Source organism: Lampris incognitus, chromosome 17, assembly GCF_029633865.1.
Source record: "Lampris incognitus isolate fLamInc1 chromosome 17, fLamInc1.hap2, whole genome shotgun sequence".
NCBI classification, from domain to species: domain Eukaryota; kingdom Metazoa; phylum Chordata; class Actinopteri; order Lampriformes; family Lampridae; genus Lampris; species Lampris incognitus.
Genome location: NC_079227.1, coordinates 27,402,189 through 27,425,898, shown reverse-complemented (window position 1 = coordinate 27,425,898; position 23,710 = coordinate 27,402,189). Strand labels below are relative to the sequence as shown.

Sequence of the window (23,710 nt, the reverse complement as noted above, 5' to 3'; positions counted from 1 at the left end):
TAAACACTCGATATAAACTGACCACATATTTAAACGTGTGATTACTTTTGTGAGTTATGCTGTCTTTGTATTGCTCGCCTTTCCAGATGAGTTTGATGCTGATGTGGATTTCTTACCGTTGCTGCTGCGGTGACGTGTCCCTCAGGCGGTTCATGGCCAGTGTACCCAGGATCATGGCCAGGTTGGTGCGTCCGACGCCCACCTGACAGCTGAAGAGCAGGGCGGGCAGAGGCCGGGACACATCCTGGCCCAGAGACAGGCTGGGGCTCTCCTGGCACACACAGACAGGAGGAAGGGGATGAGCGGCGGAGGTCAAAGGTGGGGGCATCAGTCAGCGATGACAGGGTTACAAAAACATCCAAGTACTATCGTTCAATAAGGTGGTAATTTGGGCAGCACAATATATAGTTTTAGAGTCGACACTGGAGGATACACGTGCAATAGTTCTTTGCAAAGGATGCAATGTAAGGCAAATTTGGCCCATCAGTCATGTTGGGCTAAAACTCTCCAGGAAATCAGGAATCAGGAACACTTTCACTTCATGTACTTGCACACATAAAACGAAATGAAATGAAATATCGTTTCCCCCAGCCCACAGCAGTGCAACACAAAGACAAAAACACATATCCAAAAACTACAAGAACACATATATCCAAACTATATAGATATATGTATGTATGTATGTATGTATGTATGTATGTATGTATGTATGTATGTATGTATGTATGTATGTATGTGTGTATATGTGTGTATATATATATGTATATGTATATGTGTGTGTGTGTATGTATGTATGGATATATATGTATGTGTGTATATATGTGTGTATATATGTGTATGTATATATGTGCGTGTATGTGTGTATGTGTGTATGTATGTATGTATATATATATATATATATATATATATATATATCCAAACTAAGAATACATCTATCCAAACTAAGAACACATATAACACATATATCCAAACTATATATATAGTTTAGTATATCCAAACTAAGAACACATATATCCAAACTAGAATACATATATCCAAACTAGAATACATATATCCAAACTAAGAACACATATACCCAAACTTACTGCTTGATAGAAATTTAAATCTAGCATGGCCCAGTTTTTATGACTATGCTTCAAGAAAAAAAATTCTAGTGCATCTGCCAAGTAATATAATTGAGTCTGATTCGATGACTTCATAGACATCTGCCTTACTTCTCCCTCTAAAACCACCATAATCAATGCTAATGTGATGAAGTCTTTACAAATGAAGCTTAAAAAGTTAAAAGTTGCCCATGTCTGATGAAATTATACTCTTTATTCTTTAACACTGCGATACTTATCACAAGAAAACAAAAAAATCCCACAACGTTGATTTGACTTTTCTCCAATACTGTTCTGTCCTAGTGGTAATAATATGTTACGATCATAAACCTCTTTCACACCTGTTTTTTTTCCCCTGTGCTTCAATCCATGTGAATGCTGATAAAACCTTCTTTCACACCACAAAGTTGATTCTAGCTTTTTACTGAAAAGCCCCTCTCACATTTCCCACATACCCGCCGAATCCCTGCATTTACATCAGACCTTGTCTCGTCCAGTGATCTCTGTATTGCCATCTATTTGTTCATACTGAGCTTGAAAAACGTCTGAGAGACTGCATCACTGTGATGTGTTGTATTTTCGGTGTCATTACACTGCCGTCCAACATGGAGGAATGTTTGGCCGGTGCAAAGAAAGCCATCTTCTCTGCAGGCACACACATCGCCCAAAACACAAACATGCACTTTCATCGGTTGCGTCTCAAACGTAACGTGTCAAACACAACACTTAGAATGAGTGAGTGAACGGCGGCTGCGACAAGAGACACAATCCCGCGAAGGTTTTGTGCCAAAGCCAAGAAAGTTTGCACTGCCGTAGTACCCCCTGACAGGTTTCTGAGGATTTACGACACGGGGACACTTTTCACACAAAAGATGATCCGAAGTAAAAACCCGGGATTTTAGTTCGCCGGGAATGGAAATAGTTTTTACGGTTTCACAATGCAGGAGTGTTCCAGTTTAAAACGGGGTTATGGAACTTTTGGTTGAGTTCAAAAGAGGACATGAGATTAACAGTCCAAAAAAACAAGATGCCCAACACTTTATTTGGAGTAACAATCACAGAAATGTGAGTTAGATTGAACAAAAGTCTCATTTAAGCCTCAGCACGGCTGGAATTTTGGGAAAGCTTTCGCCAATCTAGCCAGCATGGCCTGCCATGTCTGCAGTCCTCAAACCAAAAACACCTAAGGGACAGAGAAAAAGAGGAAAACTCGAGAATAACTGCCACAACAGAGAGCAGCGGAGAGACAGAGAGACGAACAGACAGACAGAGTGAGCGAGCAACAGTCAGCGAGAGAAAGGGAGTGAGAGAGAAAGAGACAGACAGACAGAGACAGACTGAAAGAAAGAGAAAGTCATATAGACAGACACAGAGAGACAGAAGGCGGGATAAAGACAGAGAGCAAGCAAGAGACAGACAGACAGACAGACAGACAGACAGAGACAGACTGAAATAAAGTCATACAGACAGACAGAGCGACAGTGACAGAGATAAAGACAGAGAGCAAGCAAGAGACAGAGAGCGACAGACAGACAGACAGACAGACAGAGCATCAGAGAGAAAAGAGAGAGAGACAAAGAGTGACAGAAAGAGAGGGCGAGAGAGAGACAGACAGAGCAAGAGAGAGAGACAGACAGACAGACCGAGAGAGATGGAGGAGAATTGAATTCTAAAAAGACCTTTATTTACATATTTTCAGGAAAAAGTTTCAAACACGCTACAAAAAGGACACCCTTTGGGATTGTGAGATTTAAAATATTCACAAATGCATTTACCGCAAGACTACTATGGAGAGAGAGAGAGCGAGAGAGGGAGAGAGAGAGAGAGCATCAGAGAGAAAGAGAGACAGACAAAGAGCAACAGAAAGAGAGGTAGACAGACAGAGCAAGAGAGAGCGACAGACCGAGAGAGAGATGGAGAGGGAGAGAGCATCAGAGAAAGAGTGAGACAGACAAAGAGCAACAGAAAAAGAGGGAGAGAGAGACAGACAGACAGAGCAAGAGAGAGAGACAGACAGAGAGAGATGGAGAGAGAGGGAGCGCGCAAGAGAGACCGAGCGAGAGCTGGAGAGCGAGAGCGAGAGGGTGAGAGAGGGAGGGAGAGATTGTTGCAGGACTTTGCAGACCACTGATCTATACTCTATTTAAAAAAGCAACCACTTTCCAACCACAGGGAACTGGACAGGCTGCTGTGAGGAATGTCACTCCAAAAAAGGGCAAAACAGGGCGAAAAAGACAGGGCACATCCTGTGTGAGTGAGGGGCAAGATGGAAACCAGACAAAACGGATTGGCCCCGGCTATTCCCAGCCGCCGAAAAGTGGACATTAAGTGATTGCAGACCGCAGGATTTCTGCCTTTTTCATAACTATTATGGTTATTGGTGATTGATGGCGCACATGGGACAAGAGTAAAAAAAAAAGCTAGGTGTTAAAATAAAAAATAAAGAGGAACGCCGCGCCGGCCTTCCTGGAATGTCTTATGCTGACATATCCCAGACACGCCACAATAATCCAATGCATTAATATTTCTGATGTCACATAAAAACAAAATCATAAAGGAAGTGATTGAAAGTGGTAAGTGTGCAGACTTAGCACCTGACCAGGCAAAGGCAGACGAGCGCTATGGTTTCTTTCTTTTTTTTTACTGTGGTGTGTTTACACGAGCTTACCCTGAGTACGCTCACAAACGCATCGAAGTCTTCCTCCAGGGGCGCTCCCTCCGCCGGCAGCGGCAATCGGTAGTACCTGCAAAGACACAAGCGCATCACCGAGTTTTGAACCACAGACGCGATCAAGCCCGTGTTTTGTCAATACAGCCTTTATGTAGGTCAAAACACACTGCACGTAAACATCGGGCTGACCTCAAGTGAGACTTACGGCTAAGTGCTCTCTACTCTCCCATGTTATATTTACTCTCATGACTCCGAGACGGAAAAAATAGTTCCTCCAACAGCCCACAAGGGATGTTGGGAGAGATCAAAATCACCGTGGAAGACTCGCCAACGCTGGCTCCCTTAGATCCCGTTCTAAATATGGCCAACACTAGAAATAAACTGCATTTTTGGAAGTACCTATATCAAAACGTTCGGCTGTTTGCAGCGACTGTATGGGGGCTTGATCCTTCAAAGGACTATGCGGGGTTACGTGCTCTGCTAGGCGGATAATATATTCTCTTGCCCTGGAAATGTTAAGAGCCACTCGTGACATCTTGATAAAACTGACCTGTCTGATCTGTTTAGAAACAGGATGCTGCCATCTCCTCCCTTAACACCTGTGCACGCACACTCGCGCTAACACACACACACACACACACACACACACACACACACACACATTCTTCTGAAAGCAAGACAACCAGCCTTTGCACAGGCGAGCGCCCCTATTTACAACCAGCACTGCCTACATAGCAGCCGCCAGTCAGCGCATCGCGCCATCTAAATCACAGGCGGAGTCGAGGGTGCCGTGGCAGCGGGGTCAATAAAAGAGCACTGTTAATAACAACCTGTAGAGCGGCATGGTGAACATGGGTCTCTTATAGACCTCCTCGGTCACGTGGATGTCCTCCTCACACGTGATGGTTATTTTCTGCGGTTCGTCCTTGAAGTATTCGATGTCGTTGTAGACGTAGAAAACATTTTCGTTGAGTTTGGCGAAGTCGTGGAGCTGTGGGGGTGGGGGTGGGGGGGATGTAAACATTTGAATAACTGTATGAACACTGGGGAAACAATTCGGTTAGGTTAGATGTAAGGTTAGCCCCGTCACCTCCTTCCTGATGGTCAGCTCCAGGCTTTCCACAAGCTCCTCCTTTTCTAGCCCGTGGAGGTTCTCATGAAGGTTTTCCTTCCTCCTGGGGGTGTACGGTATAAAGTTGTCCTCCTTGTGCATGAAAACCACAGGCTCCTCTCTGACACAGAAAAATATTACTTCCTGTTTGCAAGAAATAGGAGAGTCTGGGGTGAAATAATAGCCCTTCATAAAAAAAAAACAAAAAAAAAAACAAAAACGTGTTTTGCTTCCAAGAGCAACTGGAAACACTCTGTAGTCATATGACATGTACTGCATGGGTAAAGAATTTAGCATGCACTGCTGTATAATTTTGTGAATTTCATTTCAATTACGGTCAGTTTCCAGCTGCTGTAAGCAGATAGGGATTTCATTTTCCGCTGGTCTACATGACCGCGACTTTGTGTTTGCTTAGTTCTACATGCACCCATAACCTAGACTTGACTCCTCAAATATTTACAGACAACGCTTGCTAGAAAGAGACCACGGCAGGAACTGGCACCAACAAATAAGGCGTGACTCGACGTGTAAACTTGAATGTGAACGATGTGCAGAGCCTGTGCACTTGTGTGGAGGTCTGAAATTCAGCCAAAGTAAATGAAAATGTGTAAAAGCGCAAACAATCAAAAAGGGCAGTGACCTCGTGGCCTTGCGCCTGCAGCCAGTGGAGAACCTGTTTGAAGCCATTCACGGTTGGCTGGCCCATCCCAAACAGGGGGTACGATTCCTTGACTTGGCGGAAGTTGGGAGCCCCATAGCTTGCAGTGGTGTTGAGGACATCAGCTTTTCCGTACACGTCCTGGACCATGAAGTACTCGCCCTGCAAGCAAGACAACCTTCATCAGAGTGACGCCTGAAATCATATCAGACACTTGGTATCGATGAAAGCCACTTTATTTGACAGTGTATTCGTTTTTGTTTTTTTCTCCTCAATTGTATCCGGCCAATTACCCCACTCTTCCGAGCCTACCCGGTCGCTCTTCCACCCCCGCTGTCGATCCGGGGAGGGCTGCAGACTACCACATGCCTCCTCTGATAAATGTTGAGTCGCCAGCCGCTTTTTTTCACCTGACAGTGAGGAGTTTCGCCAGGGGGACGTAGCACGTGGGAGGATCAGGCTATTCCCCCCAGTTCCCCCTCCCCCCCAAACAGGCGCCCCGACCGACCAGAGGAGGTGTGCTAGTGCAGCGACCAGGACACATACCCACATCCGGCTTCCCACCCGCAGACACAGGCAATTGTGTCTGCGGGGAAGCCGGAGGTAACACAGGGATTTGAACCGGGATCCCCGTGTTGGCAGGCAACGGAAAAGACCTCTACGCCCCCCGGACGCCTTGACATTGTATTCTTACAATGATTGTATTTTTACAATGAATGTGTTCTCTGTATTTAACCCATCCTATTGTATAGGAGCAGTGGGCAGCTGCAGCGCCCAGGGACCGACTCCAGTTCTTCTTTCCACTGCCTTGCTCAGGGGCACAGACAGGAGTATTAACCCTGCACGACTTTTTGATGGTGGGAGGAAACCGGAGCAATCGGAGGAAACCCACGCAGACGCGGGGAGAACTGGAACGTTTTTTTCCGATTTTCATGCTGCCGCTCACGGGCATTTGTGAATTTTGCAGAGCCTTTAGCTTAAGAGATGACCTATGCATGCGATCAGAAACCGCAGACCATCATCGACAAAACCCTGCGTGGTGGAGCAGCCCCATCAGAGAGGTGGCAGGGAAGATCAAAGCCCCGATCTCATGGCGACAACAGTCCCCACTCAACATCTGCCCCCGCGTCATAAAACCACGCATGACAATGTCCCCCAAGCCCTATGCTATTTGGATATTTGAATGTGAAAAGGTCAGGGTTGGGGAACGCTGGGAGGTTTCTACAGTCTGGTGTGAAAGAAATCGTACCCGTTTCACAGAAAAGGCACTTGTACTGTGTTCTTACCTGAACCAAATAATGCTCGGGCATAGCGTCTGATATCCGGCCCACTTTGTAATTGGTCTTGAGGATGTCATCGTGAATCTGAAACTCCTGTCGGCAATTGTACCTGCGGTAGGAAACAGGATGAGATGGCAGGAAAGGTCAATTCAGCCGTCAGCAGCTGTTTGTCAGGGTCCGATCACACGATCTCTCGATTCCCGGATTGACAAATGAGATGTTAATAGGGGCAAACACTCATGCTGGTAGGATGGGTGATCAAAGAGGATTAACACCCGGGTGTGAGAATGTGGATTTGGGGGGGGGGGGGCAACTTACGTGATGACGACAGGTGCCACCTTGTTGGTGATAATGGACTTGGCCTTGTTGTTGTGGATGTTGACTGTCTGAAAGGAGCTCATGCTAAGAGACTGCCGGCTGTCGGCCATCCCGTTGCCGTGGACACTCTCAAGAGGCGACGCGGTGGACACAGGCTGTGGCGCGGCGCTGGCAGTTGTACCCATACTCCACAAGCAGCTGCGAACGAAACGGCAGCAGACTCAGATCAAGGCATCCGCCTCTCACCTTCCCAACAGCTCTCACAGGGTGCCAACGCATCTATTTGAGCCATTAAAACGCTTGTTACAGACATGCTTTTTCAGGTGTTACAAGCTTCTGAATGTGTCTCTCACACTTCCGGTAAATGACCTGATTCAATGAAAAGTGAGTAATGGTGGATAAATATTCTCATTGCCTTAAACCACTTTAATAGAATATGAATAGCAGATAGTGCTGGGCGATATGGAGAATATAATCACAATAATCATAGGGATTCCCCCCCCCCCTCTTTTCTCCCCAATTGTAACCGGCCAACCACCCCACTCTTCCAAGCCATCTGCTCCACCCCAATCCGGGGAGGGCTGCAGACTACCACGTGCCTCCTCCGATACATGTGGAGTCACCAGCCGCTTCTTTTAACCTGACAGTGAGGAGTTGCGCCAGGGGGACGTAGCGTTTGGGAGGATCACGCTATTCCCCCCAGTTCCCCATCCCCCCCGAACAGGCGCCCCGACCGGCCACAGGAGACGCTAGTGCAGTGACCAGGACACATCCACATCCGGCTTCCCACCCGCAGACATGGCCAATTGTGTCTGTAGGGACACCCGACCAAACCGGAGGTAACATGAGGATTCGAACCGGAGATCCCCGTGTTGGTAGGCAACGGAATAGACCGCCACACTACCCGGACACCCAATCATAGGGAATTTTACAAGATATCGAAATATATCTCATGATGTCAGCTTACATTTGCAAAAATACTCGACTCTGCTTTATCACATTGAACTGTTTGGTAAAACTCATTTTCATGTAATATTCCATGAAATATCTCTTTTAGATATTTTAGATAATAGATTCTCATTATAACTAATTTAGACATAAAACTGAGTATCATGACATGACAATATCCAGATTTCAACAACAAACAAACGGTATTGTTGAGTTGTTGCCCAGCTCTGATAACATACGTGTTTGAATGGCATACCAATAAAACACACACACACACACACACACACACACACACACACACACACACACACACACACACACACACATACACACAGAGCACTGCTTAAAAAGGGCACTCAAGACTTGCCTCAAAGGGACGAGATGAGAGAAAGCCCGGCCTCTAATATTATGACCAGTCATCAGTTCTCAAAGCAGAGGGCAGATCTGCTGTAATCCGTGTACCGTGTAATCGGTATACCAAATACGACACAAATGTATGGGTCTATAAATCATTTGGTGGCCAGCGACGTGACATTTTGTGACATTTACGCCTACTATAGAGGGTTTCGGCTATAGCGTGTATGTACAACTCCCCGTGTTTATCCCAATATGGGAGCCACTACAAATGACCGACATCGTGGCCCTGATCGTATTCCTCAATCTTAGATGAGAGCTCGAAGGAATTACACAAAGTAAGATTGTATTTACATGTTAATCATAGACCACTTGTTTAGCACCCGGCCCTCAAAAGAAATCCAGCATGGTGACTCAACGCTCCCCAACACACACACACACACACACACACACAGAAGTACCATATCACCCTATACTTGTGGGACTTGTGAGGGGGACCCCTCATTGACTACGTTCCCTAGCCCTTAACCCTAACATTAACCATTATAACTACATGCCTAACCTTAACCCTTACCTTACCCTTAACCTAATCCTAATTCTAACCTTACCCCTTAAACCCAAGTACTAACCCTAAAATAGACCTTTTTCCTCATGAGGACCCATAAAATGTCCCCACAAGGTAGGTGGTTTCAGGTTTTTCTAGCCTGATCCATCAGGCTAGAAAAAGTTGGTACACGCACACACAAACACCCCCCCACCCACCCACCCACCCACATGCAAACACACACAGACCTCCGCCCGTTCACCAAACAAACAGGGGACTTGCACTGAGCTCTGCAACAAAACAAACGAGTCTTCCAGTAAGCAAGCGGCGTCAGGACCAACGCCACTCCACCACATCACACACACATCACACACGTAGGCCGAACACGGAGCGCACAATGCAGACACGTGCTTGCACAAGCAGATGCATACGTGCACCGTGCCGCACTCTCGCGCACATGTTCCCTTAAGACAACAGAGAGAAAGCCGGTATGCTACCCAGCTTATAAGAAAACCATATGCGCACTTAGGTATGCAGGTATGCTCAACACAAGGCAGACATAAATACACTCGGGATTCATAATTAAAACAGGAAATAGGGCTCGACAACATGGAAAATAATCCCCGTCGCGACAACCATAGGGAATTTTACACAATATTGATCTGCTTACAGATGCAAAAAAATACCATATTAGTATGAATCCAACTGAGGTCCTTCATGCTGAACCATCTGGTAATGTAAACTATAGTATAAACAATAAAAAGTAGCTTTCCATTTTTTTAAATTTCTCCTTTAAATCTTATACGAAAGTTTTGGCGATTGCAGTCTAGTTCTCGTCAACTTGGACAGCCAAAATTGTGCATCATGATACGACATTATGCAAATTTCATCCTCACACAACACAATCGAAAGATGACTGACTCACTGCCTCGTCTCAGCCGAAGACATCGGTGTTGACACTGCAGAGGAGCGCAGCAGTGGGGCGTGCGTGCATGAGAGTGTGCGCGCGTGCGTGTGTCCTACACTCAAGTTACCTCTGCGTGGTGAGCAGCTTTGAGTCGAGCCCACTCACTCTGCAGAGAGTGGATGAGGGATAACTGGTGAGTCATTCTAGCTCTCCCTTTTGATGTGTCTCAAAGTGTGTGTGGGGCGGTCAGCCTTGAACCTAACGCCCTGATGGAACGATTCCTTTCCCACCCATCTTGCATAAACTCTCATCCCAAACGCAACGGACCAACAAAAAAAAAAAAAAGGAAAAAGGAAAAAAGGAAAAGAAAAGTCTCAGTGGAAGCCATAATAGGGAAAATAACAGCAAAATGGCCAACGTGCTATTTAAAGGTCTGGAGTTAGGAAAACGTAACGATGAAAGGAAATCCATATTCATGAAACAACAGGGAAGCAATGACGATCTATGAATCAGTATAATCACAACTCTTTTGCCCAGTGTTTGATGAAAGCAAACTAGCTTACAATCTGTGTCCCACATGCCCAGTTCTGTTTGAGTCCTTACCACATGTCAAATGCACTACTGTCCTGCCCGGGTAACGTTATAACTACCAACAAAAAAAAACCCACAAACAACAACAACAATATCTCAACCAGTAAAAAACCGGATATCTTACATCTTGGAAGGTGAGTGGTCTGTGCTCCCAGACCCTTTTCTGTTTCTCTTGCTTTCCGCCATAGTCCAAATGAGTGGTCCAAAAGCCCTGTGTTAACTTGGCATCACTTCCAAAACAACACCAGACCCCTTCTGGATCCCCCTCTTCCAGCCCCGCCCAGAGAGCAACACCCCTTGCACACACACACACAAACAAGAAAAAAGTATGAGCGCGTCCCTGGCGCTTGGCATGGACGAGGAGAATCTTCTGCAGTCGGGAATCCCAGGCAGCTTGTTCCTCCCTGCGTCGCCTATCTCATGTCGGGGAGCGAGAGTCATGCGAGAGGCTCCGTGTCTCCACGGAGGATGGGGAGGCGCGGGTAGGGGGGGGGCAAGGGAAATAGACCTACATCTGGCAGCCAGATGGCTTAAGCTCAGCTCCTTTTTCACAGGGACAGGCCATGCACAAAGACGACACAATTGGCTCTTGTACTGTATAGGAAGCAGCGCGATCTAGCGCCGCGAGCCAAACCCCAACAACCAAAGGTGTCGTCTCCTTCGTGCTGCAGAAATGAAGTTATTTGGGAAACCTCGTCTGGGTGACGGAGCAGCACTGATGGACCAGGGTAAAACTGCTAGCCATCAGGAGATGTTCATTAGGGTAAGGGTTCGGTAGTGTCTCTCCCCTGGGCAATTAATTTGCCTTCAGTCACTCGGATGAGAAATGAAAGGTGTGATGGATGGAAGAGGTCTCCTCCGGAGGATGATTCCATCAGCAGGAGCTCTCTACTTTGGGAGTGGACGACACTTTTGATCATCTCAAAGTCTAAAGCGTTGAGTCGAAAGGGAAAGATTTGTATTCACCATGGAAATCTTATCAGCAGGTTTCCTGCATCCATACCGGCCATATCATGATATAATAGGCCTTCTCTTTGTGGCTCGTTCAAAGGGCAATAAAACCGTGGATTCTTAAATCATCCCAGTCAGTGCACTAAAACAATCTGCATCATGCTTTATCTGCAAAACATCTGCATCTAATGTATTAAACATTTTCTGGGATTGGCATTCGTTTATACCTTTCTGTAAGAAGTTCATATTTATTGTAAATGCTTTTGCAGCTCTTGACCATTAAACGAATTGTTGGGGTGCCTATAAACCCTTTTGATGTCTCCGCGTGCGCTCTCCCCGCCTCCGTTGCAAGACCGAGGTGTATAAACACACTTGAGCAAATCTCTGCCAAACAGTCAGCCAGGCCAGCCGCGCTCCCTGGCTGATTTCAGCACGGGCAGGCGTGGTACGGTGGCGGGTGGGCAGTTGGGGCGGAGGCCTGAAGTAGAAATAGCCCTCAGTCATAAACATCCTCCTGGAAAGCCAATCAAGGCAACTCATCAGACTGCCTGTTTATTCCCCGTGTCAACCAGGGAGCTACTTGCACCACTCAAGTGGCCAATAAAAAACCACGACAGACTGGGATTTCCTCTCGCGACGTGGAGCAAAAATCAGCAAAGTGTGAGCTGTGACAACAACGCAAGAAAAATAACACGCAAAAACTTTCTCGCGGCTTTCCTCTAAGTCATCATCACAATATATATGTCATGAATGTTATACCAGGACATACTCAGAACACCAACCTAGGTGAGAACTGTCCACTAATTACATTTGGCTGAGCCCAGGCGAAGACGTTCTGCTATTTAAAACATTGGCACAGCGAGCATGGACAGCAAAATACACTAGTGGCAACAGTAAGAAGAAGCCCATGGAAACAGGAGCCTCTCACCCACCCATCAGCTTTGCCCCATTCAGGGCCGGCCAATTTAAATTCAGCTGGTGTCCCGACTTTGCTGTAGCAACTTCTTCAGACAAAAGGGTCTAAATGCAGACAGGAAGGAGTGTGCAGCTGCAGGATGCATCTGTTGGTGGCCCGTCTTATAAGAGGAAGGATGCCGATCGCTCTTCATTCATTCACAGGAGATGTGGGGTTTCATGAGAGATGGGTGTCACTTTGTAACGCGAGGATTTCTTGTGACACAATTTCCCATATTGGGACGGAGAAGAGTGTAAGTGTGGCAACAAAAGCCGCAAAAAAATTGCAAAATTAGAACATCTTACTTGGCCACATGGCTTTTTTCTTCTTCTTTTTTTTTCCAGGACCGTGGGTACTGCTGGGTTTGACCTAGGCCATTCATTCAGTTTGACAGTGCCAAGCCTGCGGCAGCCACGCCAAACCAATTCCTTTCTCCGTTGGGCATGGTTAACTGCTGCATTTGTAAAGTTATCCCCATTTCTCACATAGCACCGCATCCATCATTAGTCTATTTCTAAATTTCACTGCTTTGAAGTGGACCATCTCTGGGTAAAGCCCCAACATTATGGGCATCTATCCGTCTGGCACAAAGGAGCAACTGTGGATGCAACTTAACAAATAACCGCCATCTTACACTAAACTGTTTTGCTGCTGTTGATCATTTGTCATAACTCCATGTGGGTCGGGATTACAGATTTTTCCAATATTTTTCTCTTTTTATCATTGCATGGAATAATTAAGACTTAGTTATGTTCATTACGACAATACAATAGCCTACCTTACTGTGCCACAGGATTCTTGGCCACCAAAGCCAGTGAACATACCAGTCACACACCTCCAAGGAGAGGAAGTGCAAGCACACCTTGACAGGAAATACTTAGCAGTACTCTTTGATACTTCCTCCTTGCAGCTGTACACATCTTTCACTAAAGAGGTCAAAGTTTGCAGAGGAGGCCGAGTCCACAGGACATTGCTAGTTCCTGAACCGAATATCTCCCATGTTTCACGGATATGAGCTCAGCACTTCCTCCAGCCAACACATTCTGTTTCTCTCGACAGCTCCAAAGGCCGCATTGTGCGTTTGTGTCAGCTTATATTTTTAATGTTTATTTTTGCAAAAGAAGCCTGCCCGGAGAGACACCGTGGCAACAGGAAGCCATGCTATGCACAGTTCAAGGATGCAATTTCCAAATCTGATCGAAATCAACTCACCCTAAATAGCTTTTTCACTGTAAGAGAGTGTTGTGACATTGGAGAGTCCAAAACAAAGTAGTGAAATGGCCTATGCAATCCTCCTCAGATGCATTTTTCAACTGACTGAAAAGACCTTTACTTAAAAAAAAAAGCTAAGTTAAACATATTTACTCAGCGGTAACAATCAGAAGAGCGGAAAAAAATGCATGTAATGTCCTTCCGGACATTTTAAGCACCTTTTTTTTCTTCCAACTTTCCAACGAAAAGAAGTGGATATCCTTTCGTATTACGCTGGGTTGAATATGACATTCACCACATGAGTAACCCCGAGCCTACTGCATTCTTTCGTTCATCAAGGTCCACATTCAGCTGCTAAAAAAAAAAAAGTGTGCGCAAATCTATTTTTACGCCGAAGCTATTCCTATAATTTATTCCATTTCAAGATGGCAATTTATTCCCCTATGATTTCGAGGCTGAAGTAATGCGGCTTTTATTTTTCTCAAACCCATAATGTGTCTGACCACAATGTGCCGTCAGCACCATGACAGCTTCTTACTTGTCGCAGCCTTCAAAAGAGACAAGATTTCACATGGTTTCTCAACACATAGAACTTAATTTAGTGTCAAAGGGCTAAAAACGGCACACTCATGTAAGCATGTGATGCATTTGATAATTTGGCATGAAATGTCATGAAATGTCTGCCACGGAAGAGATCGTTTCCCGAGCACAAGTCCTCTGGAAGAAGAGCTGTCATGAGAGCAAGATGAGAGCCCGGTTAAGACAAGCCATATAGAATAAGAGCTTTTCAGCTTAGACTGTTTTATGTAACTTATAGCAAAAATATATGCTGAGCGGTGGTGCGTGACCACATTATGGTTGAACAATAACCTTGTATTTCACAAAAAATTGCAATTTGAAGACAATGGTTGGATTTGTATGTATTGACACCTTGACCGTCACCGTACCTGGACTTGAAATCAAACATCATTTAAACAACAAGATAAAATATGATGCATATGCCTAAATAGAAAGACATTGGACAGATATTGGTGACACGTCTAGGTGCCAGGTGCACAGTTATGATTGATTACATGCGGGGGGGGGGGGACAAACAAAAAGAGAGAAAATATCACAGCAGCATTACCTGACACTTGGCTGTTCTGTAAACCATCCAAGACGTGCGTGAGTCTTTCTGGCACACTACAAAAAAACAGTGGTGGGTTAAAAATAAGGAGTACCAAAACAACAGCGCTCCAACAGCAGCCCTGCTCTCAGTCAGACGTCGCTCCAGCCCGCTCCAATCCGTGAGGAAATCTCTACATGCCCGCTGGTTCCATTACTGCAGGCGGCAGTCCTGTATCATTAGCGTGTCCTTATAAAGAGTGGGATGACTCAATGAAAGTGCCCTTCAGTGAGAGCAGAGCGCAGACAGGCAGATAACTCAGTGGGAGAGAGAGAGAGAGAGAGAGAGAGAGAGAGAGAGAGAGAGAGAGAGAGAGAGAGAGAGAGAGAGAGAGAGAGAGAGAGAGAGAGGGAGTTGCAACAAGCCAAGCACAGCTCCCCATCTCGGGAACTGATCAGTGACGGCATGTTCCTCTGTGTGTATGTATGTGTGCATGTGTGTGTGTGTGCGTGTATGTGTGTATATGTGTGTCTCTCTCTCTGTTGTGCCTGTGCGTTTTTTTGTTTTGTTTTACATGCATGAGGTGTGTGGCTGCTTTGGTGTGTCCATCTTTGTGTGGTTAACAGTGCATAAGAGTGTTTGTCAAGAGGATGTGGAGGAGCACCAAGGGAGGCTTACTCATCAACCTCTTCGCCAACCGATCACTAACAGTGGCCCCTGGCAACAGAATGCCTCCCACACATGGCTAACCCTTTTTTACAACTGTCTCCAACACATGGGCTAAACCTAATTTGACGTTATTGCAACAGGACAAGGATAGTAACACACAGCGACACTATATGACGCAGGTGTAAAAGTGTCAGAGCCCTAAGAACGTGGGTAATCATTGTGGCCTGCAAAAAGGAAACAGCGGCATGCAGGTGACACTACGTAAGCCTAATTCCCCACAACGCTCTAATTACTTCATTCATTAGCAGTTAACACGCGCCACGTTAGTGGGTAAATAGACTTACAGCTGGGCAAATACTTTGAATCAATCTTGGGAAATAGCTGCAGAAGGCTGTGTGCTTTGCCTCGAGAGGACGCAGCAGTCATAATGCCGGCATAGAGGCATCTGAAGTCATCCCGTACTGGCTTGAACAGAGCACACAAGCGGGCTGCAGATTTGGAGACACGAACCGACAAAACCCATTTGATTGTCAAGACAACCACACGCAGCGTCTTCCACATAGTCCACCAAACCACCCACATACAAACACATTCACAGCCTTCAATATCGCAGCACAACTAACACTCCGAGTAAGAAAACAACGCATGCCAGAAAAAACCCATAACATCATAAACAGATCTCACCAGTGGCTGCCTTGCACGGGAATCTTTTTAGAGCCTGTTTAATCAGCAACGTCACGAGATAATGGCCTGTGAAACGCATTTTCAGAAGTGGTGACTGTTGATGTGCACATTACATCTATTGCTGCCACACCTGTTCCTTCCTTCCTGCACCAGCGCATGCTAAGACTTTGATGAAGTCAATGCGACGGTGTGGATGTGAAACCACGTCACCCTGGAACGCGCAAGCCTCAGAGCATGAATGGGACACTCCAGCTCCAGCAAGGGAAAGTTTATAAGTTCAAACCAGCTTTGTCTGGACGTGTCGCCTCCTATGGGATCTGAGCACGCAGCTAAGAAATCCAGTTGGATCTAAGATGTTATACGAAGGGCTGCACGTTTGGATTTTGAATTTGTGTCACCGATTTATTACACTACAATAAAAGCTTCAAGTGCCCCCCACCCCCACCCCCACCCTGCCCGAGAGGATCAACTTTCTGCGATAGACGGCTAAAAAAGAGCAGGGGCACAATACAAGATGAGTGTGAGAAGGTGAAGGGGGAATGTTTCTGTGCCAGATTGAAAGCGATAATCTCTGTTATGAGTCACAGAAGTGAAGCTAATTCACGGAATAAGGACAATATCATCTGCCCCGTCGAAATTCCTTCCTGGGCCGCGGACACCGTTTCGGACAAATGCAGCAACAATTTTTACTCCAAGTGAACAATGAGGCCGAATTCATTTTCACCGTCTTCGGTTTGTCTCGCAGCGGGGAGGCCACCGAGGCTGAACGAATGAAGGGGTCGCACTGTATTTTGACACATGTCGCCAATTCTGAGGAGCTGGGGTTGATGTGCACGACGGAGGCTTTAAAGCAGTGGTTCTCAAGCTTTTTGGGGTCCTGGACCCCCTGCGTATTTTTGATCTACCCTGAGGACCCCTCCACCTGATCTTGGGGGAGGGGGTTGCAATTTGATAGAAACAGTAGAAACTGCATTTTAAATTGCATTATAGCATTTATTCACTCTTTGGGGCAAAAATAAGAGCTTTCAGTTGTAACTTAGATATAGTTAACAAAACAGAATTCTTATGCAGTAACTTTCAGATATATGTAACAAAACAGAATATGTATTCAGTAACTTTCCGATATATGTAACAACAGAATTTTTATGGAGTAACTTTTAACAATGCAAACGGGAGCGAGATCTCTTATTAAAATACAATAAATTACACTTGTGAAACAGATGTAATTAGAGAAAAAAGTCCTGTTACCCTTTATAGTTTAGGTAGATGAAGGTCTCAGTCACATTTGAGTTAAATAATTCTATTTCTATAAATGTCATAGGATCTTTTTTTAAAGATATTTTATTTTCACGGACCCCTTGCAATTACACCACGGACCACTAGGGGTCCGCGGACCCCCGATTGAGAAACACTGCTTTAAAGGACCAAAGTCTAGTACAGGATTCGCATGCATAAAAGATGAAAATACTGTCGTGATGTCATATGACACCTTGTGGCAACAATTATACACTGCACTGTAAAGTTTACACAGTGCTGTATCAACAAAAGAGGTAAACAGGTTTCCTCAGGAAACCCAGTTTAAGATCCGTGTTTTAAACGAGTCCATGGATGTGCAGGCAACATTTTAAAGCCAGTATGGCGCATGGAGCTTCTGCAACAACAGGACATTAACATCTTTGCTCTGAACGTTGGACAGGCGAGGTTAGCGTCCTCGGTGAAATCTGAAAAGATTTATCCGGAATAAAACACTCAAGGCTTCGTGTTTGCATGCCATCAAGGTAGATGCTGAACAAACAGCTTTTCACAAGTTTAATCACACGTAAAGGTCCGGCGGTAATTCGTTCAAGTGGTCTCTTCATGCACTGTCTCTTTGATTAAGTGTGATGTTTGTGGTTTGATCACTGCGCTGCACGGACGAAAAGCTGGTTTCTGTCTTCGCCGGGATGTGAAGAGAAGCGATTTGCGTGGAGAGAAGCTCAGAAATAAGTTGGTCAGCCAAAGACGAAAGTGGAGCTGCTACATCAGAGAGCACAGCTCGTCATTACTGCCTTGAAGCGCGGAGTTGTGAATCGTGCACAAATGTTCCCAACTCTTTCATGTGCGAAAGGGTGTTAATGTATTCTGCTTAAGCGTTCAACATGTTAATGGGCGTTTAATCAGGCTAAAGAGCTTTAATTCCCTTCTGTGTTACAACAAAAGAAGAAGAAGAAAATCAACAGGTGTCTTTGCGTAACTACGGCGTTATAACGTATCATTTACTTGTAACTACAACGCACAACCCCCCCCCCGCCGCCACCCCCTGTCGGTATCGACTGGAACTGGGTCCATAACAAAGACTGCTAGTAAATCAGTGGCCCCCAGTGACATCTTTGAACACTTCCACCAGGGAAACCTCGGCGAGGCATGGGGGTGCCAAGCACATGCATGCCCGAGTCGACCACATCAACAACACGCACTAAGAAAACACCTTTTTTTCCACACCACCCCCCCCCCGATCAAGTCTCGTGTTGTTCTGCATATATCGACTAAGTAAACGCCGCTTCCAACCGCACCAAACCTCATTATACGCTCCCGGATCCCACGCGGACGTCCTTTAATCCTACCGTGTGTCGACTTGTGCGCGGACACGAGAGACAAGAGCTACGAAGTTAATACTCACCATTTCAGCGCTCGATATTTAAAAAAAAAAAAAAACAATAATTGAAAAAAAAGTTGGTTAGTCGGTGAAGTTTCTGGTCCGGTGTATCGCGATTTGAGACCGGCCGCTTTCTGTTTACACTGGCGCGAAGAGAGGAATAGCCATTGAATTTTTTTTTCGGGTCCTTTCTTAGAAAAATTACAAGGAGAGGATTCCACTATCTGACCGAGGGTACAGACGGCGCATGCGCAGTGCAACACAGCCCTCCTCAGACGCCTTGTGTCCCCGCGAGCGGCGTAGCCCGTTCCGCTGAATAACCAGATAACCAGATAACCGAAATACCGCTGAATATCTAAACGCCACCCAGACGTCATGACAATAAATATGAAATATCAAGCTTTCTTCCGTTTTTCCTCTTTTTATCGTGACCCCCGTTCTTCCAATCTGTGTGTGTGTGTTTTTTTCAACTTCGTGTAAATATAAATATAAAGTTCGATCGATTCGTTTATTGGTGCTATTTCTTAATCTTACGACACAGGCGAGGGCATGTCTGCAGGCAAACGCACAGCCCTGCTCTCCAATAAATGGCAGTGTGCAAAAATAGCCAAAGCGGGCTGTTATAAGAGCTATGAAGTTTTAACGTTGCTTCAACACTTCGTATTGTTGCTACGTGCTCATTTTACAACAACCAGGGCAGTGCCAAATAAAGGATGGCGACACAGCCATCTAATCTAACGAACGTGGTACACAAAAGTTGCCTTGATTACAAAACAGGCTCGTCGGGCACCTCATTACCAAGTAAATGGAAGATGACCTGTCATGTCACAGGTCTTGAGGACGCATGTCAGTTTCTTTTAATGTTCTCGTCTACTTGTTAAAGACCGAAGAGGTGGGGTGAGGGTATATAAGACACCCTCGTCTCTCGGGGGTGGATTTTTTTTCTCATTAACGTGGCCCGAAACATGCCTTCACTGGGAGTGCTGGGTACAACGCTGCACGCGTCTCTGCTGATACTTCTCGTCCAGGGAATACATAAGACCAGGGATGGCATTTACATCAGGCCGTCCGGTCATTTCACCACGATGGATCGTCCAGCTGGATATCACCTGCCCACCTACATGGTGCACCTCTACAGGAATTTCAAATCTAATTTATCTCTGCCCATGGACGCTACGGAGCAAGCCTTCGCCAAGCAAGCAGACACCGTCAAGAGTGTCATGGCAAAAAGTAAGATAAGATATTTTTTTATATATTGAGTAATTTGAGTTTCACCACTGTTATTGCGTTTTACTCTTGAACTGGAACATGCACATATGTTTTAGCTGGGTATAAATCTATTAAATGGGCCTGTGTGTCTACATGCACAGTGCACCGTGTGTGTAAATTTAAAAAAAAAAGTCTGATGAAATCTTTGCAAGATGATTTTTGAGTATTTGTCACACGGAGATGGATCAATCCGCTTACCATTTTAAGGCCCACTGAGATGTCTGGTGTAATTGCGGTGCTGTCAAAGCTGCGTGCCAGACGACCTCAGAGGGTTTCAATCCACATCCCTGTGGGGTTGAATAACCACACGGGGATCAGCGTGTGAAAGGACTGGTTTTCTGTCTAATTCTCAAAGCAAACCTTTTTTTCTTAAATAGTAGGCGATGTTGATTAGATAGCTTGCCAGACATTCCCTATACAAATCTGTTGTTAACCCAAATCAACAACTTCCCTTAGTTCTTTTCACACTTAGCTTGATTAGATTAGATGCACAAGCAAACCAAGGGGGTCCTCCCTGCTGAATCCCGGTTCACATCATTGCTAGGTGTTAGAGTTCTTACTTATTTGTTTGAATGAGGATATGCAGAAGCCAAGAGAGCCAAAGATGTGTCAGATGATTGATTTCGACTTGGTGGTCCGATTGAGTGGATTAATAGTGTCTCTTTCACCTCCACGCAAGAGATAGAAATGCACTTTCCTCCTTAAGAGAGTCTGCACCGTTAATCAAAAACCTAAGCCAAAAGATCATTAAGTTGGACAAAGCAGTAGTGAAACGTCTTTTTGATTGATTTTTTACACCGTGCCCACCTTTGAATCAATCTGCAGATCTTGTCCCACAACTCAATCACCCCATGGTTGAATCCGTGGCCTGGGCCAACACACGACTTTGTTTGGCTCAAATTCTTCATTTACTGCGGCATCCTCATATTAAAAGTAACATCTCATGATGAGATCATAATGATCTTTATGTCTGTGTCTCACTCCCTGCATCAGATTTGACACATGATCAGAGGCGCTGGATTGCAACCTTTGACCTCCACACCATGTTGGCCGACCAGCAGATCCAAGCAGCCGAGCTCAGGATCAGGATCCCACAAACGGTAAACGTTTCCAGCATCGTAGTGGAGATCTACCACCAGCATGACCGCCCGTGCCACACACAGAGGACATGCCAAGAACATCAGCTGGTGGGACTGCTCACTGCATCTTCGGTGATCACATCCTTGCAACACTGGAGAGTGTTTAACATCACAAGCCCTCTCTTGAGATGGCTCGAAGAGAAACACACATTAAAAAGTCGACGCGAAAGAGTATCAAGACCACGGAAGGGGAAAAAGGTGAAGAGAGGTCCGTTGCTTGCTGACCCTCCTGGCCTTCTGGCCGGTCCGAGAAGAACACCGGTTGTGAGTGATAGGGCCTTGTTGGTCATTTTCTCACACACAGGTTCTGATGAAAACTCAAAGGCTAAAGCAAGCCTTCTCCATACAGCTGAACAATCGAAGTTCTTGTTCCCTACTGAAATGAAGAAGGTCCACCGGCCTAAGAGGCACAGGAGCAAACGGGGCCAGAGAGCACAAACAGCGAGGGTCCAACTTTTGTCTAAGAGAGGCGGTGAAAAATCCCACTGTCGCAGAGTCGACTTACACATAGACTTTAATAAAATTGGCTGGGGCTCATGGATCATCTACCCCAAGAAATACAATGCCTACCGCTGTGAAGGAGCTTGTCCCAGTCCTCTTGGGGAAGACCTGCATCCAACAAATCATGCTTATATGCAGGTGAGTGCTGCAAAGACTGTTCCTTGGCAGCCAAAAGGTATAGCTGCCTGTTAGACTGCCTGTTTTTAAAACATAACAACCACAAATTTGTAGACTCACTAGCTCTTGGCTAACGGGTTGGACCCTTTAGTCGACTGGTTAGCGCAGTCACCTGTGGTGCAGGGAACCCAGGTTCGATCCCACCACTTCCCCGTTACACCGTTACACTACCCCCCCTCCTTCGGGAAGCGCGTCCCCACACTTCAGCATACCAGCTCTCTCACTCCTCTGAGCGCATATGCATCCCACCGCTGCCACCAATGTAGCGAGAATTCAGGGGGCAGCCAGGACTCGAACCTGGGTTCCCCGCACCATGGGCGGCTGCGCTAACCAGTCAACTAAAGGGTCCGGCCTGTTAGCCAAGGGTTAGCGAGTCTACACATCTGTGGTCATTACACTGTTACACTAGTTAAAAAAGCTGGGGGGATCAAACTGTTGGATGCCTTCAAAAAGTCGAGATGAACCACAGGTTTCAGGAGCAGACAGTGTCACAGAATACTCATGATATTCGCATTATTACCCATTGTTTTAATTCGAGGGCCATTTTTGAGTAAAGCCACCACGTTTGTCGTGGCCTCTGCCATATAGATGCATAAAGTAATCTAATACCTAAGTAAAGGAATCCCTACCACAAGCTAGATTGAAACATCTGACGCCGACATATTTTCAAGAGTGAACAAGAGAGCCATCCTGTTGCTGAAATAGTGACTACGGTGTCCCCAAATGAGAAGTGTGGCATGAAAACCCACTTCATCAACAACACTGGAGTTATGTGATTTAGTCATTAGTCTATTTGATGATCTCGAAAAAGTCCTTTGTCTTATATTGTTGATGTATTTTGGGTTTTGGGATGCATTTGAAATAACTCTCTGTTTGTGTCTTTGGCTTGCAGAGCCTACTAAAATACTACCACCCTGACAGAATTATATCACCCTGCTGTGCCCCGACCAAAATGAGCCCATTAAGCATGCTCTACTATGAGAACGGGGAGACGCTCCTTCATCACCATGAAGACATGATAGTGGATGAGTGTGGCTGCCAGTGAGCGCTACACCCACGACCAAGAGGACCAATGAGTGGGTTGTGTTACCAAGTAACATACAGTGTAAAGACTGTACATCAGCAACCGAGTTTTGAACAGGGGAAAAAAAAGAGAACACTTGGCTGTGGCCTAAGGTTTAGCCAGAAAGATAAAGCTCTTTAAGAATTGTCAGTGTGCACTACAGAAAGTTTTTTTTTGTTTTTTGCAAGAGCTATGTGCAGGGCTATCTGAACGATGGTTTGTGAAGTGTCAAAAGAGAAATTTAGAAGTAGTGCCAAACCCATTTTTATATTTCACCTTCGAGGGTAAAAGTTTTTTTCCACCCTGAATAGCTTAATCTGTCATTTATATGAACTATCTAACATGAAATAGATATAATGCGTATTTTACAGCACTGTATTTAATGCTCAGTATACCTCCATTAATGTAACTGTAAATTTATTGTATTTATTGTAAATATTAAATAAGTGTTTGTATTTATGTACATTTCATATGTGGTTTTCACTGGCCGGAGTGGTTTCGCTTAAGCTCTGTTGTCTGCAATGTGCGTTGTGTATTATGGTGCATTTCTTTATTTTCACGAGTAATATGAGTTTACAGGAGTTGCATAGTTATATAATACAAGCATTTTATGCAAATTAATTTGTTCAAGCTTCATAGTCACACGGGTGTTTACTTTACACAAATAACTGGTGCATTTACCCAGAACAACCATTGTGTTTGTCAAAAGGACCAACAAAAGAACAAACGCAGTCACAAAAGAGGTGGACCATTCTGGTCTCAGAATAACGCTCTTTCCCCTTGTCCAGTTGGCAACGGTTGTAGAAAACTCCACCGATGTCCAAGTCCTATTCAAAATAGCATTGTAGAGAAAAGTAATATCTAG

At 45.4% G+C, this 23,710-nt stretch overlaps 2 protein-coding genes across 7 annotated transcripts in view; one reads left to right on the top strand and one right to left on the bottom strand.

Annotated features, from left to right (window-relative positions):
- Positions 1-18,989, bottom strand: part of pald1a (phosphatase domain containing paladin 1a) — a 71,484-nt gene extending 52,495 nt beyond the window's left edge. The window contains exons 1-9 of one of the 6 annotated variants that reach the window (XM_056297337.1): positions 18,721-18,836; positions 14,730-14,785; positions 7,142-7,339; positions 6,830-6,932; positions 5,526-5,705; positions 4,865-5,029; positions 4,605-4,765; positions 3,772-3,847; positions 117-271 (exon numbers count right to left, since the gene is read on the bottom strand). In XM_056297337.1, the coding sequence (XP_056153312.1) occupies positions 117-271; positions 3,772-3,847; positions 4,605-4,765; positions 4,865-5,029; positions 5,526-5,705; positions 6,830-6,932; positions 7,142-7,339; positions 14,730-14,785; positions 18,721-18,723 (1,097 nt within the window). In that variant the 5' untranslated portion in view covers positions 18,724-18,836. Of the gene's footprint in view, positions 1-116; positions 272-3,771; positions 3,848-4,604; positions 4,766-4,864; positions 5,030-5,525; positions 5,706-6,829; positions 6,933-7,141; positions 7,421-10,609; positions 10,677-14,729; positions 14,786-16,061; positions 16,125-18,720 lie in introns of those variants that run through there. The other 5 variants (XM_056297338.1, XM_056297339.1, XM_056297341.1 and 2 more) reach the window with 5 other exon arrangements.
- Positions 18,990-19,661: 672 nt separating this feature from the next.
- Positions 19,662-22,827, top strand: ndr2 (nodal-related 2). Its single transcript, XM_056297690.1, has 3 exons — positions 19,662-19,926; positions 20,959-21,743; positions 22,675-22,827. Exons 1-3 carry the CDS (start codon positions 19,662-19,664, stop codon positions 22,825-22,827), a joined length of 1,203 nt encoding a protein of 400 aa, XP_056153665.1.
- The last annotated feature ends 883 nt before the right edge of the window (positions 22,828-23,710 follow it).

Bases quoted from the DNA above. Each gene is read 5' to 3' on its own strand.
- ndr2 (XM_056297690.1), top strand. From the start codon at position 19,662: ATGCCTTCACTGGGAGTGCTGGGTACAACGCTGCACGCGTCTCTGCTG. The intron at 19,927-20,958 runs GTAAGATAAGAT...TCCCTGCATCAG, and splicing joins CAAGAGTGTCATGGCAAAAA to ATTTGACACATGATCAGAGG. The intron at 21,744-22,674 runs GTGAGTGCTGCA...TTTGGCTTGCAG, and splicing joins CAAATCATGCTTATATGCAG to AGCCTACTAAAATACTACCA.